The sequence below is a fragment of the Ruditapes philippinarum genome, unplaced genomic scaffold, assembly GCF_026571515.1.
Source record: "Ruditapes philippinarum isolate M1 unplaced genomic scaffold, ASM2657151v2 ctg2024_1_1_1_1, whole genome shotgun sequence".
Taxonomy (NCBI): domain Eukaryota; kingdom Metazoa; phylum Mollusca; class Bivalvia; order Venerida; family Veneridae; genus Ruditapes; species Ruditapes philippinarum.
Window position 1 is genome coordinate 226,866 of NW_026858768.1, and position 18,530 is coordinate 245,395.

At 31.6% G+C, this 18,530-nt stretch overlaps 1 protein-coding gene across 2 annotated transcripts in view; it reads right to left on the bottom strand.

The window, feature by feature from the left end:
• The window catches only part of LOC132754212 (bridge-like lipid transfer protein family member 3B), a 29,799-nt gene extending 11,269 nt beyond the window's left edge, over positions 1–18,530 (bottom strand). Inside the window, exons 1-13 of one of the 2 annotated variants that reach the window (XM_060744808.1) lie at positions 18,397–18,530; positions 16,679–16,841; positions 15,653–15,691; positions 14,876–14,958; positions 14,407–14,515; positions 12,257–12,364; positions 11,456–11,585; positions 10,358–10,521; positions 9,725–9,902; positions 9,262–9,357; positions 5,054–5,077; positions 790–1,230; positions 290–396 (exon numbers count right to left, since the gene is read on the bottom strand). In XM_060744808.1, the coding sequence (XP_060600791.1) occupies positions 290–396; positions 790–1,230; positions 5,054–5,077; positions 9,262–9,357; positions 9,725–9,902; positions 10,358–10,521; positions 11,456–11,585; positions 12,257–12,364; positions 14,407–14,515; positions 14,876–14,958; positions 15,653–15,691; positions 16,679–16,841; positions 18,397–18,440 (1,686 nt within the window). In that variant the 5' untranslated portion in view covers positions 18,441–18,530. The remainder of the gene's footprint in view (positions 1–289; positions 397–789; positions 1,231–5,053; positions 5,078–9,261; positions 9,358–9,724; positions 9,903–10,357; positions 10,522–11,455; positions 11,586–12,256; positions 12,365–14,406; positions 14,516–14,875; positions 14,959–15,652; positions 15,692–16,678; positions 16,842–18,396) is intronic. The other variant, XM_060744809.1, reaches the window with a different exon arrangement.

Genomic DNA, 18,530 nt, shown 5'->3' on the forward strand with positions numbered 1-18,530 from the left:
AACAGAACAGTAATAAATGTGTGTAAAATTCATCAAATAGTAGATTTATTGTTGGAATATTAATTTGTAATCAATCAGTTATTCTCAGAGCAAAACTGGATGTATACATGTATATGTATACCCTTTATATCTGTAATTTATCATGCAGGTAGACATTGGCGGCTGCAATTCTGATGTATTAACCCTTAAAGGCAACTCCTCAACCACAAGCAGGATTTTTCATGTAACTTATTGCTATTTTATACATGTAAGAACAAATATAATAAAATTATATAAATAAAGAACATACTAGAACTTGAGCAAGGTTGAGAGAGAAGTAGTTGGACCAGAGCATGGTCAGATAGTCTAAATGTAGTCTCACTGGGTTGACCAATACATACATGTTGGCATGTGGTACTGAAAAATAATCAATATATATTGCATCTGTATGATAATGAAACAAGAATGTCAATATGGGCCATGCATCACTCACCTTAGTGAAGATTGTCATTGCAAATAGTGCTTAAATCACAGATTGGTTCTGAGAAATAGTTTTTGAAAATATAAAATTTTACTATTTATTTACCTATGACCGAGATATTTTTTTTTAAAAATGAAATTCCTCTATCTTTTTTGAAGAGTGGAAATTGAAAATAATTTAATTGAAAATAATTTATTTCAGCTTAACTTGTGAAGGTAGACCTTAGATGCACCTTTGTACATTAATGCGCACATAAGAAGTAGAACCACAGACTTTTTATATATATTTTGACATAAAAGAGTTTTAAAGTCCCTGGCGTGATTTTTTACCTGGATAGTCGATTCCATCAGTGAAAAAATAGTCTGTATATTCTACATGTATTACTGACATATCCGAGGGTAAATGTAGAGCCTTCTTGTCGGAACTAAAAAACTTCTGTGGCATATTCCTCTTATTGTCTGCAGTAGAAACCCTGTATATAATAAACTCTTCTATCTTCATAACCATACAACTTTCTAGTAATTTAGTGACCTTCGGACCACCTTGACCTTGGTTTTTGACCCCTTGTGGATTTTGTGTCTGTGGAGGTGATTTGGCGGGTGATTTCTGATTTGCCGTCTGGTGAGCGGGTGATTGTGTAGGGGAGAGAACTTTGCACACTTCTCTGGCTCTAGAAGCTTCCGCACGGAATGCTTTAAATAGATCCTGTACCCATGTGTTCCGAGATCCCTGATTGTCTGTGTAACGGTACCAACTCTTTCTTTCTCCACCTACGTTTAAAAGTGAAAAATGTGTAAACACTAATTCGTACGAGAAAACAAGATCTCTGGAAATAAAAGTATCTCATTTGTAAATAAAGAATTACTATAGATTTTTTTTTTATCATAGAATATTAGTCACATGCTTTGTTCCTGCAAACAACTGATTAAATCTGGCACTTAGGAACTTAATAAATAAATGATTTAATCAATACATAAAATGAAACCCACACAAAAACTGAAAGGTGGCTACAAGTACAACTTCAACTTACAGTTAAGTAATTTATAATTCATATGTCATTTTGACTTTTGACATTGCCATATCAATATGAACTATTTTGTAGCTTTATAACTATAAAATCATATAAAAACTACTCAGGTACAAATTTAGTTGAGTATGCAAAGTAAAATTTGTGTTATAAACTTGGACATGTTATAATAAATAGCTATAATTAATATGCATAAACATGTGTATAGTAAAAACTGGAAATAAAAACACTATCTAGCCTGAACATAACTGAAGCATGAAAACCTGATGTCAGATCGTGACCATACAGCATAACCAGAAATAAATAGTATTATATAATAGATAATTAATTTTGTTCAATTATCATAATATTCCTTACAGAATATACATGTCATGCATATAGTTGTAATCCCAAGAGTCTGAAAAGAGTTAGCAGACAAGACTGTAACCCTTGACCCATTAAACATCATAAATGGACTTGTCTGTCATTTTATCTGGCATAAACCATTTTCAATATTTAGGGACAATTTGGAAATATGTACTGACTGAATAGGGAACATTGCAGACCATGACCAGATAGCATAGATGTTTAATCTCATCTTGGTCTGCACTGGTGGAATAACCAGCAGACTAAAAATTAAACAGAACAGTTCTTCAATTTGTATCTAAATAAGGGTCCATATGTTTTAAAGGACACAGTGTGTACAGACCATCAATATGTCACCGGGCATGCCTGTACACAATCAATTACTGAAAAAAGACTGAAAATTCTTTTTAATTTTAGATAACACCATTTCAGATTAAAACCATATTGTGAGAAAAGTACTTGTTTATGGGTACACAATTATAACATTACTCTTTTTTTTTCTTTTGAAAGATGGACCAAGAAGACCCTCAACACTCACAGACAGTAAATCAGCTATTTATGTGGTAAAGATTAGGTTCCTCTCTAATAATGAGTGCATATTGTGACACTGTAATCAATACTCTCAAACAAAATTTATAAATGCAATAACAACTCTGTCAAAGCAGCACATGCAAACTCAAAAATATGCTTCACATTAACCATGAACCTGCTGGAACCTACAGTGACGCCATTATAGAGCCAGGTTATCCTGTACATCTGTGAAGTCTGACCAGGCACTATACTGTTGGCTGCTCATTGTGTGGGATTTTTTTATACAAATCCCTTTAAAATTAAATTTGGTTTCCAAAAATTCAAAACATGAAATCCACTCCAACAGTCAGCAAAATGCCCCCCAAAAGAAAACAATTTAACACAAACAACGAAAAAAACCAAAAACCCCAAAAAAAACAAAACAAACTAAAAAATTTGTTGATAAGTGAATAAAAAAATTTACTAAAAACAAATTTTAACATATAAATTAAATAATTTACTTCATCATTCAAGTGTACCTTTATTATATATTAAAATATTTCAGCTTATATTTTATGGGTAAATTAACTCTTGTAACACTTCCATTACACTTGTAATCTTATGTTTTATACAGTGATGACATTGAGCAACAGGAAAAACATCTTTTTTTTAATCTTCATTGAGAAACTGGAAAAACTAGGTATCTTCAATTAGGTTAATTATTCTTCATTTATGTTAAGAGACCAACTTCATGATATTATGCTGGCCAAAACTGATTTAATGAAAGTCCTTAAAATGTATTAACAACAGCTATACTATACTAATCTCAATACTTGAAAACAGCCACAGGAATATGCAATAATTATCAATGTTAACAAATTCAATTAAAAATTCTAATGAAGTCTCATGAATCTTGGAAAGTTACCTTCAAATACAACAGACAAGTGTGAAGTTTCAAGATTATATCTTCAGTGAAAAGTTACACACAAAACCTTAACCAGTGTTATTCTTACATTAAGGCCAGGGTGATTAGTAAAGCCCCACTTTTCTTTAAACAGTTTCAGTTTTCACAAATAATTTAGATTAACAACTTTAATACAATTATGGCAAAATGTTGAGTTATTTCTATTTTCAACTGTTCAGCTGATCATTTACACTTGGATGAGCATAATTAATAAAATTCTGTAGAAATGAAATGAAATTAATTTTTTGTCACTCTGTTATTAAGTTAAGCTTTCTATATTAAACTAAGTTATACAAAATTGTATCAGTAAATACAGTGCAAAATAAGAAGCATAGATAAAATGTATTGTATGTAACTTAAAATTTGTCTCAAAATTGTTTTGACACCAATATGCAAGACTTTGGCTTCTTGTCCTATTTAGATGTTGTAAATAGTTGACTTAATTTTATACCAAGCAAGCAAGTATGCCTGCATACTATGAAAATAGATGATATAAAAAGCCATTGTGACCTTCACCTTGATATTTTATTTTACTTAATTTTCCAGGACCACACAATCATATTTAAACAGTTATTATTATCATTATAAATAGGACCATGTGATAATTTAACTCAATTACACATTTTCATACTTATTATAAATTTGTGAACAAAACTTTACCCATACAATATAACCCATATGGTCCAAAAATATGGTCAGGCAACATTACCAATTGAGGAATATTAAGTTATTCCTGTAAACCAGGGGGTATTATATTAAAACACAATGTTATTCACAAGAATATATGTCCAGAAAGTGAAGACCTGAACCAGAAAGAGCAGCCAAATTTACCAAATTAGCAAGTACATGCTAGAAATAATCATGTAGTAAAAATACAGCTTCAAGTAGTGTATTTTCTAAAGACTAGTATATTATTGGGATCATAATATCATATTTATTGGACTTATGTAAATTGTGTAGGTTAGTAGTTAACCAAGTGGTAAGTCAAACAAAAAGTTGTTCCAGGGCAGTTCCAAATACAAACAATTCTTCAGTACTAGAACTTTATTTATGGGGAAAGAGGGAGGGGAATTGATTTAATGTCATATTGACACTGCGAATGCCATATGGCTATCTTTCAGTTTCAATAATGGAAGAAGTCTGCCACGACCCTTTGAGTATTATTTCATACTTAAGCAAATATATGTGTAGAACCAAAACTTTTAGTTATGTCACGCGTAAGCTTCCTCACATGAAAGAATTACAAAGTCCATGGAAGGATTTGAACCCACAGCACTGAGTGGCAAGTGATTAAAAGTCAGGAACCTTAACCACTATGCCAAAGAGTCTGTCTCAATTCCCTGAACTATCTATTTGTCTATACTGTTTTATGTTTGCTGTCCAAAAAAAGCTTAGAACCATTTTGAGTTTGACCATTCGGCCATTGTAGCCCTTGTATTAAGATTTTAATAAATGTTTCATTTCTTTCATGAAATATAAACCATTAACATTGCTGGACATCAAATTCTAGAGGAAAAACATAAAAATACATGCATGAGAACTAAAATCAGACTATTTAACATGAAAAGCTTTCATAAATTCATCAGTTTTGATACCAGTTAAATAAAAAAAACTTGCATCCCCCAAATCTCCCTTTGCAAACGTGAACATAAATCCAGGCTATCTTATGGACAACATTGACACGATATTCCTAGGTGTAGTTACATTATGTATCATTTATAATCACTCCTTACACACTGAAACTTACCACTGGTCAATATCAAATCCATATCTAGTGAAATTAGAAAAACCAAACATAATATACTCATTTCTATATAACTCGTGCATTGAAAACAATATCACAAAGGCAATACAAATTTTGTTAACAAAATCTCTCCAGGTATTTCCAGAACTGTGTTGAGTATTCATCAAGGTTTGGCATTCTTTACGATTTTGACATTAAGCTATGTATAATGAAAGAGGGCAGAATACATAAATAGGGCAGAATACATAATTGTGTATTTGGAAGTGTACTTTAATTTGTTCGATAGAAATCTAAATTACAAAATTATGACTTAAAATTATCTAAAAAATATTGATCACAATTAAAACCCCTGTCACACTAGGGCAGCGTTCTCACGGCATCCAAGGAAAATTCAGAATGCCGAGGTGAGCTCAGTAAGATTGCAAACATTGTTGCAGCATCATAGTGGCATCGCACAATACACTGACTGACTGTGCATATTGTGAGCATGCTCAAAATGAAAGCAGTCACTTGGCGTTCTGATAAGAGCGCAGTGGGATTGCAGTAAGGAAGCTGTAGCAACTCAGTAGAATCGTCTACAATGCAACATTGTGAAAGCACAGATGATCGCCCAATAAACATCGTGCTTATCCATGGCTCTTGTATAGAGACAGTGCAGCGTCTCTACCATGCATTATACTACATGGTGTTTTACGGAGCTTTACAATTCCAGAGCAGTGCGAGTGCAGTAAAAGTGCAGTGAAAGTGCAAAGAACGCGGTAGAAGCACAGTATGAACGCAGAAAATCAACAAATAAAACGCTGTGGAAGCTCTGAAGCATCACTATGATCGCCATGAGGATGCCTTAAAGTGTCCATTCATCAAAAATATCACATTATTATTGCGATCTCGCGGCCCTTTGTTTAATTTAATAACGCCATGCAAATGCAGTGAAAGTGCAGTCTAGTGTGACAGGGCCTTAAATAAAATAATTTAACTTGATAACATTTTAATACTTTTCTACAATTCTACAATGATACATTCACTGTCATTCTTAAGTAGCTTCACCTGAATGAAGTCTGCAAATACTTTTATATCATGCACAGGCAAGCTTAGCTCCATGAAATAAAATAGAGCAATAAATTAAAACTCTTTGACGAAAAGTTATCTTTTTTCAGCAAACCAAGTGATATATTTGGCTTGATCTCAGAGCAATATTTTAAAAATTTGGTGGTGAGCCACATAGTAACATGTATATCTTATTTATTTCAAAATATAACAACTTTTTTGTAGTTTTTATTAGGAATTCTTAATTTATGTATAGTAAGTCTATATAAAGTTCAATGGCCTCTTTGGCAAGGCCAATTTGACCAATGGGAAATAATTTGGACAAACTTTTCAGAGGTCAACTGTAGCTGGCTAATGGAATTTTCTTAGGGTTATATATATGAGAAGTCTTTGTAAAGATCATAAAAGTTGTTACAAATGCCAATAACATAAGTTTAAATCCTTCATGTTTTATTGTTGTCGTTTTTTTTGTGAAAAAAAAACAAAACTTTTCCTTTATAAGCATTTTTAAAAACAAATGGCCCCAGGCCTGAGACAATTTTTTACCCCATATTCATAATTTGAACAATCTTGGTAAAGGACTACATGTATTTTAGCTCATGTAAGCTCTCATCATTATAATTTAATTTCATAGGGAAACAAATTTCCATATAAGCCTTTGTAAAAATAAAGTGACCTTATCAGAGAACTCTGACAATTTTGATCCCATGGTCATTACAGATGTTATCCAGAACTTTGCAAATATGGGTTTTTCCTATCTTATTCAGGGGTACAAACAAATTTTTTCCGTGCACTACTGTTCACAATAATTTGATCACAAGTTACTTTTACACTTAATTTGAAACTGTAAAAGTTGGTTTGTACCCCTGGGATAAGATAGGGAAATAATCAGTGACTTAAACTGTTATACTACCGGTATATGCCATATGTTTAAGCTCTAAAAAAAAGCTCTAGACATTTGGAAACATAGATATACCAAGGTATAATGACTGACAGTGATTAATCCTGTAAGCTCTTTCTAGCACTTAGTGCTAGTTAAACTCATAAAACAAACTTGAGGTGAATATAAATTCTCAATAAGCAAATAAAGGTGCACTTTTGCAACAAAAGACAATAAAATGTGCACCGGCATTCCTTTCCAATGCTTTCCATTCAATGCTTGATTCTTAATAAAAGGAAAATGTATTATATACTACTCAAGCATGCCTTTATTTATAAAACTCAAGAACATGTTCTGTATGAAAAAATCAGAAAAACTTTAATATACTGCAAGTTGAATGCATTGTTTAGAAATCAGTATTATAGTTGACCATGTTTAAAGTTTGGTTGCAAACCTCAAAATACAGCAGAGTTGCAATACATACTGCCATATCATATAATTGAAGTTTAAAATTGTCACCTTGATTAAAATGTCACAAACAAAATGTAAATAATATCTTTTCCTTCCATGAAATTGCAAATTTTCTAGAATCTATTATATTTATAACACTGGTTATTTCTCTGTAAAAGCATCATGCTGAAGTTGTATCACATGAAAACAGAAACTTTTAACAAGCTAGGCCTACTGGATCTCCTAGATATTGTTTTAGTTGAAATGGTATTGGCCTAGCTGAAATAACATGGGATTGATCGGAACAGTACTGGTTTGGTTGATATCATATTGCAGGTTCTGTACCAATTTGTGAGAAACAATAAGGAGAAAACTGTGAATAAATTCTACATAAAACTAGAGAAAAACACTAGGAAAAAAAGATGTTTTATTACAAAATTAGGTGATATAACATATTGTAAGTTAGATGATAATGCATCATAAAAAATTATTATCATTAATGTTTACCAGTTCCCAATATGTTTGAATAAAGCAATAAAAATCAGTTATCCAAAAAATGTTTACCTACTTATAAGAAGGTTCTTAACAATAATATAAAATTTATCCAGTTTTCATTCCATTTCATTACTTGGAGCATTTAAGAACAAGAACTGACGAAGGACAGGGACGCTCGACTTTTTTGAAAAAGTTGTCACAAGGGTGCTTCATTGAGTTTAATAATGCTTACCTATATGAATACATAAAGTTGTCCAAAAAGGTACAAAGGCTTGTTATTAGAAATAAAATCACTGCTTTATTATAATGAATTTATAAAATTGTCCCCAAAAAAGGCATAAACCCTTCAGTAGTTATGAAGATACCAGCTTACAATCAAAAACTTTATCGAGAATTTCTAAGTTGAAAAAGGGGCATAAATATGCAAAAAAGCAAATCAGAGTTATGGGACTTGTGCCAATCATGTAAGATAATCACAGAGAACAAGTGTGTGAAGTTTTGATCCATTCCCTTCAGTAGTTATGGAGATACCAGTTTATACAAAAAACTTTACCAAAAATTTCTAAGTTGAAAAAGGGGCATAATTATGCAAAAAAGCAAATCAGAGTTATGGGACTTATGCCAATCATGTAAGATAATCACAGAAAACAAGTGTGTGAAGTTGCAATCCATTCCCTTCAGTAGTTATGGAGATACCAGTTTACATGCAAAACTTAACCAAGAATTTCTAAGTCGAAAAAGGGGCATAATTATGCAAAGAAACAAATCAGAGTTATGGGACTTGTGCCAATCATGTTAGATAATCACAGAGAACAAGTGTATGAAGTTTCAATTCATTCCCTTCAGTAGTTATGGAGATACTTGCTTACACGCAAAAACTTAACCAAAGGAACATCAAAGCTGACAAATGTGTGACTGCATTAGCAAAAACTACATGTAGGAATGATGAATAAAATGTATACTGGTTCAGTTGAAAATATATTGGTTTAGTTAAATCTGTATAAGTTAAGTTATAACTATACTATATTGGTTTTGGTTAAAATATACTGGTTTTGGTTATGGTAATACTATATTGGTTTAGGTTAACTTATATCATTTTTGTTGAAATGGTTTTCTTTTTGGTTGAATTATATTGGTTTTGTTGAAAAATATATTGGTTTTGGTACATTGTAGAATTAGGTTGTTACATTGAATAAACAACCAACCTTCAATTGTAGGCGATACTTATTCACTGAATAAATTATGACTGTGTACAAAAAGATAAACTGTTCACCTGAATTATGAAATTGTGAAATTAAAACAACATTGAATATTGTAAAAAAAAAGGTCATATATTTACCTGCGTAATGAAATGGATAATAATCTAGGGACAGTTTGTAGATAGTAATCTGCATTGCACCTCCATTAATCTTCTTGTTATGTTTCGGACTTGAGTCTGTCGTAACAAAACAATTATCGTTACCCTATGTCCTTAACATAGTTTAGTACAGGCAGAAATCTAATAATTTGTAATTTCTAAATTGGTTGGACCAAACTCATTCCCAAAGGTTTTAAAATTTACAATCATCACAATGATCAATGACAAACATAAATAAAAATATAATTAAATTACCAAGTCACTGTTTGGTCATTTACCTCATTTCCTTTGTTATTTATCAACTGATGAAGCTAATAAAGATTGATATTTAAAAAAAACATGTATTGATATTTAAAATTGTGTTGTTTTTCAATTTGCAAGATTATAAAATAATAACATTTTACTGTAGTCTAAATGTATGTGACTCTGGACGTGACACAGTTACCTTTCTCCATGGGCGTGTCATCACATAGATGTAGATCTACTCTACTGGTGATCAGATGATACGACGTTGTCTGAACATCGTATTTCTGGAAATATTTCGCCTCATTGGTCTGACTACGAGGTCTAGATTGTAGCTGTTGCTGCATGTATAGCTGATCAGCTCCACTTTTTACTTGTTTCTGTAGACACAATAGATATGTTTAGTTTAAACATATTTTCTTAAGGTTGATAATGTAACAAAATTTTGCATTTTGCAACTTATACTACTCATTTTCATGTCTTTGAACTAACCAATACTAGTATGATATGCATGTGATTTGATTAAAATTAAACCGAGGATCCATGGGTTGAGTGACAGACACTTAAAACATTGCACTCATTAAACTAATGGAGGTGAGAAAAATAAAAAATTATGGGAAACACATATTTTATTATCTACAGAGAATGTTTGTTAAGCATATGTACTAGAGGAGGTGGTCAATACTTTAAATCGAAGGCTTAATCAGGACATTATACATATTGTGTATTTATTTTCAACAGTTTCTCACACATGTTATAGCTTCAAATATTTTTCGTTAAAAAAAACCCCAAACCACCTCAATTTCATAATAACAAATATGACAATCATTAATACCTGAAGTTTTTCAGCAGCTAGCTGTTTACTTTGTTGAGAGGATTTTTCTATCATGGTAGACAAGGAGTTAACATATACCATGGCAGACTTCAACTGTGTATCTGTTAGTACCCACAGAAGATCATCCAATAGAAATATGATCCTTGTAGCTATAACACTACAATCTGAAATAGTCATAATATAATAATTCAATCTAAAATAGTCATCATAAAACAATCTGAAATAGTCATAATATAATAGTTCAATCTGAAATAGTCATAATATAATAGTTCAATCTGAAATAGTCATAATATAATAGTTCAATCTGAAATAGTCATAATATAATAGTTCAAACTGAAATAGTCATAATATAATAGTTCAAACTGAAATAGTAATAATATAATAGTTCAATCTGAAATAGTCATAATATAATAGTTCAATCTGAAATAGTCATAATATAATAGTTCAAACTGAAATAGTCATAATATAATAGTTCAATCTGAAATAGTCATAATATAATAGTTCAATCTGAAATAGTCATAATATAATTATTCAATCTGAAATAGTCATAATATAATAGTTCAATCAGAAATAGTCATAATATAATAATTCAATCTGAAATAGTCATTATATAATAATTCAATCTGAAATAGTCATAATATAATAATTCAATCTAAAATAGTCATCATAAAACAATCTGAAATAATCATAATTTAACAATCTGAAATAGTCATAATTTAACAATCTGAAATAGACATTTTATAACAATCTAAAATAGTCATAATATTAATCTGAAAAAGTCGTTTTATAACAATCTGAAATAATCTGCTGAATTTAACACACTTTTGCTCATATCTCGGCAGTCAATGCTTTCCTGGATAACTGACCAGTAATTACCAAAATTTCCGCAATCCTACATGATTTCTAAAACCGGGATAAAAGACAAATGACCATTAAACTCAATGTTGAGATCAAGAAAAATGAAAATTCTTCTCACCCTAGGATCAATCATGCAATCCATGCATTACAAATCTTATGCTCTCCCTATGGAGCTAAGTGTGCATGTGAATTCCAAAAGTATAAATACATTAGTAAACTTATAGAAATTTAGCTACCCACCACTTAGCTTTTTCTTCATAACGATTCTGACTTTAGACTGGTTTGCAATAAGACGTAGTGGAGTAGTTGGCAAACTTGTGTCTCCTTCATGAGCATTAGCCTCTATACGAGTAGTGGACCAGTCTACTTCCTGTAATATACATGTACATAGTCCCTTATTTAAATACTTTATATCATTACATCATAACTAATGTATTTATTGTATTGGGTTATACATCACAATGGCACTGTAAAAGCACTGTAAAGGGGAGAAAGACCTTAGATGCTCCTTTGTACATTATTTCAGGTCATGTGAGCATGAGCAGGCCTATCTGTAAGCTAGATGGGTAGTTAGTTACCTTACATGAAGTTACCAAAAGTCCCTGACAGGGTCCAAATCCACAGCTGTGAGAGGCAACTGATTTGAAGCCTGCAACCTTAACTACTCTGTCAACACAGACCACAATGGGCAAATTATATAAACAATAAAAATCTCATAAGATTCTACATAGAAACAGTTCCACTCAAATCAGAAATTACTGTTGTAGAATATTTGAAATACTTGCAGTTGGCTCATAAGCTCAATGTTTTAAAGCATTGTACAGTCAGATGATAAAGAAGATAAAGTGTGAACACTAATTTAATATCTGAATGTGGACACAAACACTTGGATGGATATTGGGTAAGACAGAACTTCATTCACTTTGTGCAGTCCTACTAACACAACAAAATTTAATTCTGTCTCCAATTATAACTAATTATTGATATTTTTTTTTCAGATATTAGATATGAATACAGATTATTTTTGCAATAATTATAAACCTTGAACAGAATAATTTCATCAGTGGGTTCACTACGTATTCGAGACTGTCGCATGTCTGTTGGTAATGTCCAGCATGGTGTCATACTCTGTACCTTCACTCTTGAAAGCTGTCAAAATATAAATATATTCTTCATGTTCTATAGTTTCAATTGTTTGTTTTTTATCAGGTTTTTATGCTGATTTTAACACATTTTTGGTCATATATTGCCAGTCAGTCCAGACCTGACTGGCTTTTTGGATCACAAAGCTGATGCAACCACTATTGAGCTAAGCCAGCGGACTTGACTATAGCTTTAATCCATTTTATATAAAATATCATATTCTGACACAAGTGGTGCTAAAAACTAAAACATTGGAAGATAGGCAGACACCATTGCCATAAGGCCATCCCTCTTTTACATACATGAATACATTATTTTTTAGGATCTTTATATAACTATGTACAATATGACCAGTTAAAATTCACAAATAAGGACCAATAAACTTTTAACAAAATTTGTAAAGACAAATTTGCATAGTGTTTTTCACATGTAGTACAAACCCATGTACCATTAGACTCAATAAAAATATATATATTATTTTTTTTATCACAGGGCTCGAGCTAGTGGGCGATTCGGGCGAAATAGTCGCCGAATTCCGTCTGACTTCGCCGACATCCTACATGAAAGCGAAGATGAAGTCGCCCGATTTTATTGATCCATTATTGAAAATTACCAACAATAACTGTGAGTAACATGTTGTGTGTGTTTACCCTCGCCGCCGGAAAAAGGGACTGTCATGCATCTTAATCAACGTGAAATGTCATTAATCCGTTTGTTTACCAACATGTCATAAAAGTCTAATTAACAGACACTCGAGGAACAATTAGACTCCGCCCACGGCGAGATTACCGATACATGCGAGAAACCAATCGTAATTCACGTTTTAATCGAGGCGACATTATTAAACCAATCATTAAATCGCTAACATACAACTACCCGTAACAATTATTTATGATGGACGGATCAAACGTCAATTAAATTTTCACTATCGAATGATTGTCAGAATTAAGAGGACCGCTAGACATATAACTGTAACGGTAATTTTAAATGAAAGTTATGATAACCTTTTTTGTCGACGAGTTAAATTTGATAAAATTGACGGCGTATTAAACTGTATTTATTACAAATGAAGTTTAATTAAAGATCGTTTCTTTCGTTCTCTACTTTCATTTTCTTTACAACATAAGTGAATATGAATATAATGTCCGGCGCAAGCTTTTTAATAGTAAATCAGAAGGGAATAACTGTTAATCCACCCATGATATGATCCATGATAGGAATCAACTATGGCTTTTTTATCTTCATTTAATGCAATGGTTGCATTACATTATACTCATTCTTATTACTTGTTTCGAACTACTTTTAAATTAAAATTGAATATTCTGTTGTAACACAAATCCAATTCATTTAATAAGATATGTACAGTGAGTCAACATAATTGCGATACAACAAACATCGATGAATGAATCTCCTCACTTCTCCCTAAAGTCTCCCCACTTCTCCCTAAAGCAGCTGGAGGGAGAAGTGACTTCTCCCTAAATTTTGAACCTAGCTTGAGCCCTGTATCATATGCTTGTTATATGTAAATAAGCCCACTCATTCCTACACTGTCTAGGCACACATACATGTACAGTATTAAATGCGAATGTAAAATGTTGAATATCAAATGTGAATTCCATGAAATGTGGTTACTAGAATCTCCTTACTTAAGAGTTCACTCCATTAGCTGGAGCATTACCATTTTAATTAACTAACAATGTTTAATCACTTTATAACAATCGCTTAATATCGCTCGTCATGTAAATATCTCAAAATTTCTAAAATCCACAGTTACTAACTATGTTACCATTAAGCCAACAAGATAGACCTTTAGGGGAGGATCCTAGATAATGTCGGTACATGTATATAACTTTCGGTCCAACCCTTTTGTATGAACATTGTATTTATGCTTAAGATAATGATGTTAGATTGTGTAAATTTATAATGTACAACATATACTATAAAATATGATTAAATTAAAAATTAAATTAAAAGAAATTAAATTAAATTAAATTATATTATAACAATCAATCCTACAGTCACAAACATAAATATAACTTCCACTTTACCTGAAGACTTGCATGGAACTTGTCCGATGAAAATTGAACAGACACAGAATTAATGTGAACATATATACCATCCATTACTTTGTCTACAAATCCATATCTACCTTCAGATCTGAAATAAAGGAGTTATACTCAATTAACTACAATGTATGTACTTTTAATGCCCTTCAACTTGATTTAACCCTTAATCTGCTGACTTGCTTAAATTAACTTGTCCTGCACATCATCTTGTTCAGGTGGACATTTAAGTCAAGTTTGAAAAGAATCCTTTAAGGGGTAAGAGTGGACACAAAAATATGAGACAAACTAACCAAAAGGACGGAACAATGCTAGTATTTCAAGCAAATTTATGTGGTAAGGTTAAAAAAGATACTCAGTTAAAAGTGTAAAACTTGTATTTTACTGTTATATATAGTACTATATCACTGTTTTATACAGTATTATATAAGATATTACAGTTACGGATGTATACCTTGTATTTGACTGTTGTCCTGGCTTGTTAGGAGGGCGCGGCTCAGAACAGGTCTCTACCTCCAGTACAACCTCGTCTAAAAACTGTAACAAACTTTCAAGTCTGTCATTTAAGTTAGAACAGTATTTCTAATACATTAAAAGTATGAGTTTTATAATGGTTTACATGTATTATCTTCCTGCTGTCAAATATTGACATTCCACTAAAGTGTGGCAAATCTCCAATCATGTGTGCAGTTAAAACACACTGTCTCATCATGTTAAACATTTTGTTCTAAGTCAAAAATTATGTATTTGCTCCTGAAAAATATTTACCCAGTGATAAACAAACCATCAGCCAACTACCCAAAATAATATACATGTAATACATAAATACCCGACAACATTGTGATCACAATGTCAAGCAGATATACCAGTAAACCAGATGAAAAATATTGTAAACAACTCATAAAAATAAGATGAGGACACTTAGTATTTCATCCTACAATAAACAAAATAGAGCTGCTTAAAATTGCTTCTTGATGAAGATTATTTATCTATTATTCAAACACTCAAAGGTCCATATAAAGAATAATACTGTTACAAATTTGGTGGACATGCTAAAAGTAACTATGTGAATTTATCAGAATCCAGATAATCCTACCAGCTTGTCTTAGAAAATTCCACATCTTAGGTCATATTGTTGTCATATATAAGAGACAAACCAGAGAGATTCCTTAGGCCAAATACATACTTATATTTCAACTAACTATCATTTATGTAATCAATAAATACATACCAGACAGATAGGCTGGGACTTCAACTTTGTCCACTGTACCTATAAATAGAAATTATTTCTTAAAAATTTTTTTTCCTATGATAAAGATTCTACAATTACTTGTTACCAAGGTAATAGGCAATCTTTAATTAACTTACATGCTGTTCAATTCATCACCTAAATGTGCTTAATTTGTCTCTACCTGTCAAAAGTAATATGCTTAAGTAAAACCTGGATTTTCAAGAGAATATTTTCCCAGTCATATTAATATTTAATGAAAACATGTAACCTGCAGATAATGATGTGGAAACTACACTACAATGTAGCAAAAGGTAGCAAATATTCCTGTATGTCATAACTTCTTTTGATCTCTAACGCACGGTTCTCCTGTGATTTGACCAGGTAACATTTTACAACAAGACTTGATCTAAAACTCATTCAAATTAGCTGGTATTCTGCTGAACGAAAACTGTGACAAACAATGCCAAGTATAATTTGTTAACTTAGTTCATATGCTACGATTGTTTGTCAGTTGATGTATATAAGTATTTATTCACTAAAAGAGACACTGAAATATTATTTTTCTTTAAAAACAGAGTGTATTATGTTTTATCCTGATACATGTTTATGACAAGTATATGAGCTGGGATTGACAAATATACAATTTATTTGAAATTTTAAGGCATTTGGAGCACCAAGTGACTTTATTCAATAACTTCACTATTTGTTATTAGCACATGTAATAATGATGTATATGTAAACTGTAAAACACATTAATTATGAAGTGAAATTAAATATATCTTTTCCTGTGTAACACTGAAAAATAGATTTGTTATGCAACTAACAAAGAGAAGTTTCCATCTTTCAAAGCTACTAAATTTATTTTCATTACATGTATGATGTAAGAAAAGGCCTTGATTGCATATGAATTCCAGGGTAATGCAAATATCCGTAAATATTGCAAAAATCAATTTCCCTTCACAGTATTTTGAGGGAAAAACATTTCTAATGCATGGTAGAAATTTTTATTAAAGATGAGAACTTTACCTTGCATGAGACTTTGTTACACACAGCTTTTGTCAGTTTCATCCATGTTGGAAGTTCCATCAATTCCATAAGCACATTTTCATTCAGTTCTAAGTTTGTCAATTCCCCTTCCCCCTTCAACGTACTGATGTTGATCTTATCAGGGGAAAGATTCTTAGTAAACCTGTCATATAAAAAAACATCGCTTTAGACAATAATTTCAACATTGTGAAAGTTTACGTAATAAAAAAGCATACATTAATATAAAATTGAATTTTTATTTTTCCATAATTTCTTTTAAATTTTACATTTAAATTATACAGTATACTTATTTACAAAAACTATTCTACTAAGAGCTGTCAGTAGGACAGAATGTTCGACTATTCTCAGTTTTTTTTTAGTGTTTTTTTTCTTGGGTTTTATGTTGCACCAACACAGTCATAATTATGGCAACTTTCCAGCTTCACTGGTGGAGGAAGATGACAAGTGCCCTACCGTGTATTTTTTCTGGCACCGAGTAGAACCATCAATGTTCCTGAAGCTACATGTAGCTGGATAGCTTCCTCACATGAAAGAATCCAAAGTCTCTGGCAGGATTCAAACCCAAAGCAGCCATGGAAAAGTTGTTTGATGTCAAAAACCTTTGAGCCACTTGGCCATAATCACCCTGCTGTGACTTTTCTCAGGACTTGGTAGCAAATCAAGAGACTGGATAATGTAGAACTTTCTTAGTTCAAAACAGGCCATATTCCTGTCAAAACCGTGTTAAAAATTTGGGCATTGGACAGTGACCTCCTATCATACTATGAAACAAAGACATTGAAGCTGGGGGCTGGGTGCGACTGGCAGTACAGGACAGGGCGCGACTGGCAGAACAGGGTGACCACGAGTCTTAACTGTTTTAAACTTCTAAAATTTCTTTAACTGTTAAATGCCACGTAATTCTTACTAATTCATTCAATGAACATTTTCATAAAATAGTTGAAAAAGCCCTGCAACTGATACTGATTCCTGAGAGACATGTGTATTGTACAGTTTTGTTACAAAACAGGTATAAGCTATCTGTTTGTGTAAATTAAATGTTATTCGAAGAGTAAAAACAAAATGTAATTTTCAATTCATATATAAATGTAGTTATTATGTTTAATTGTGGTTCGCGAACCCTGTCGTTTGCTGTGTTTGTTTGTTTTTTTTGTTTTTTTTTCTTTAAGTTTATTGTTGTTACTATAATACAAATCAAGTTTTAGTTTCTTTAACGTCTTTATTTGATCTTTGATCTCTTTATTATTATTGTGATTCACATGCATACATGTGAACTCTCCCACTTTTAGCGGGAGACTCCCACTTTCTGCAGCCATATTTTCAAAGATTTTTCTTAAAATAAGGGGTGTTTTCACAAATTAAAGAAATCTCCCTCTTTTTGATGTCAGAACTTTCTTCTTTGTTTATTGCAAATTATAAAATCTCCCTCTTTTTGAAGAATAATCGGTACTTGATCATCAAAAAAAGTTCACATGTATGCACATGTCATTTAACATGACCCTTGATTGGAAATAAAAGTTATTCTATTCTATTCCTGGAACAGATATGACGATGTAAATTTACTGTTATTTAAGTACTGTCACCATGACATGTATGATTGCACCCCTTTAGCCGTTTAGCCCTGGTTATAATTATTGAAGTTGTATTTTGGCAGATTACCACTAAGTCATTGATTTATATAAAACACTGACACTTACTTGGAAAGGTGCTTCAATATTTGGTTTTTTATTATTGACCCCATTCTCCTTTCTTACTTAACTGACAAAACAAATTTACAAACTAGTTTTATAGATCAACATTTTCGATATTCATTAATTCATGTCGCTTATAT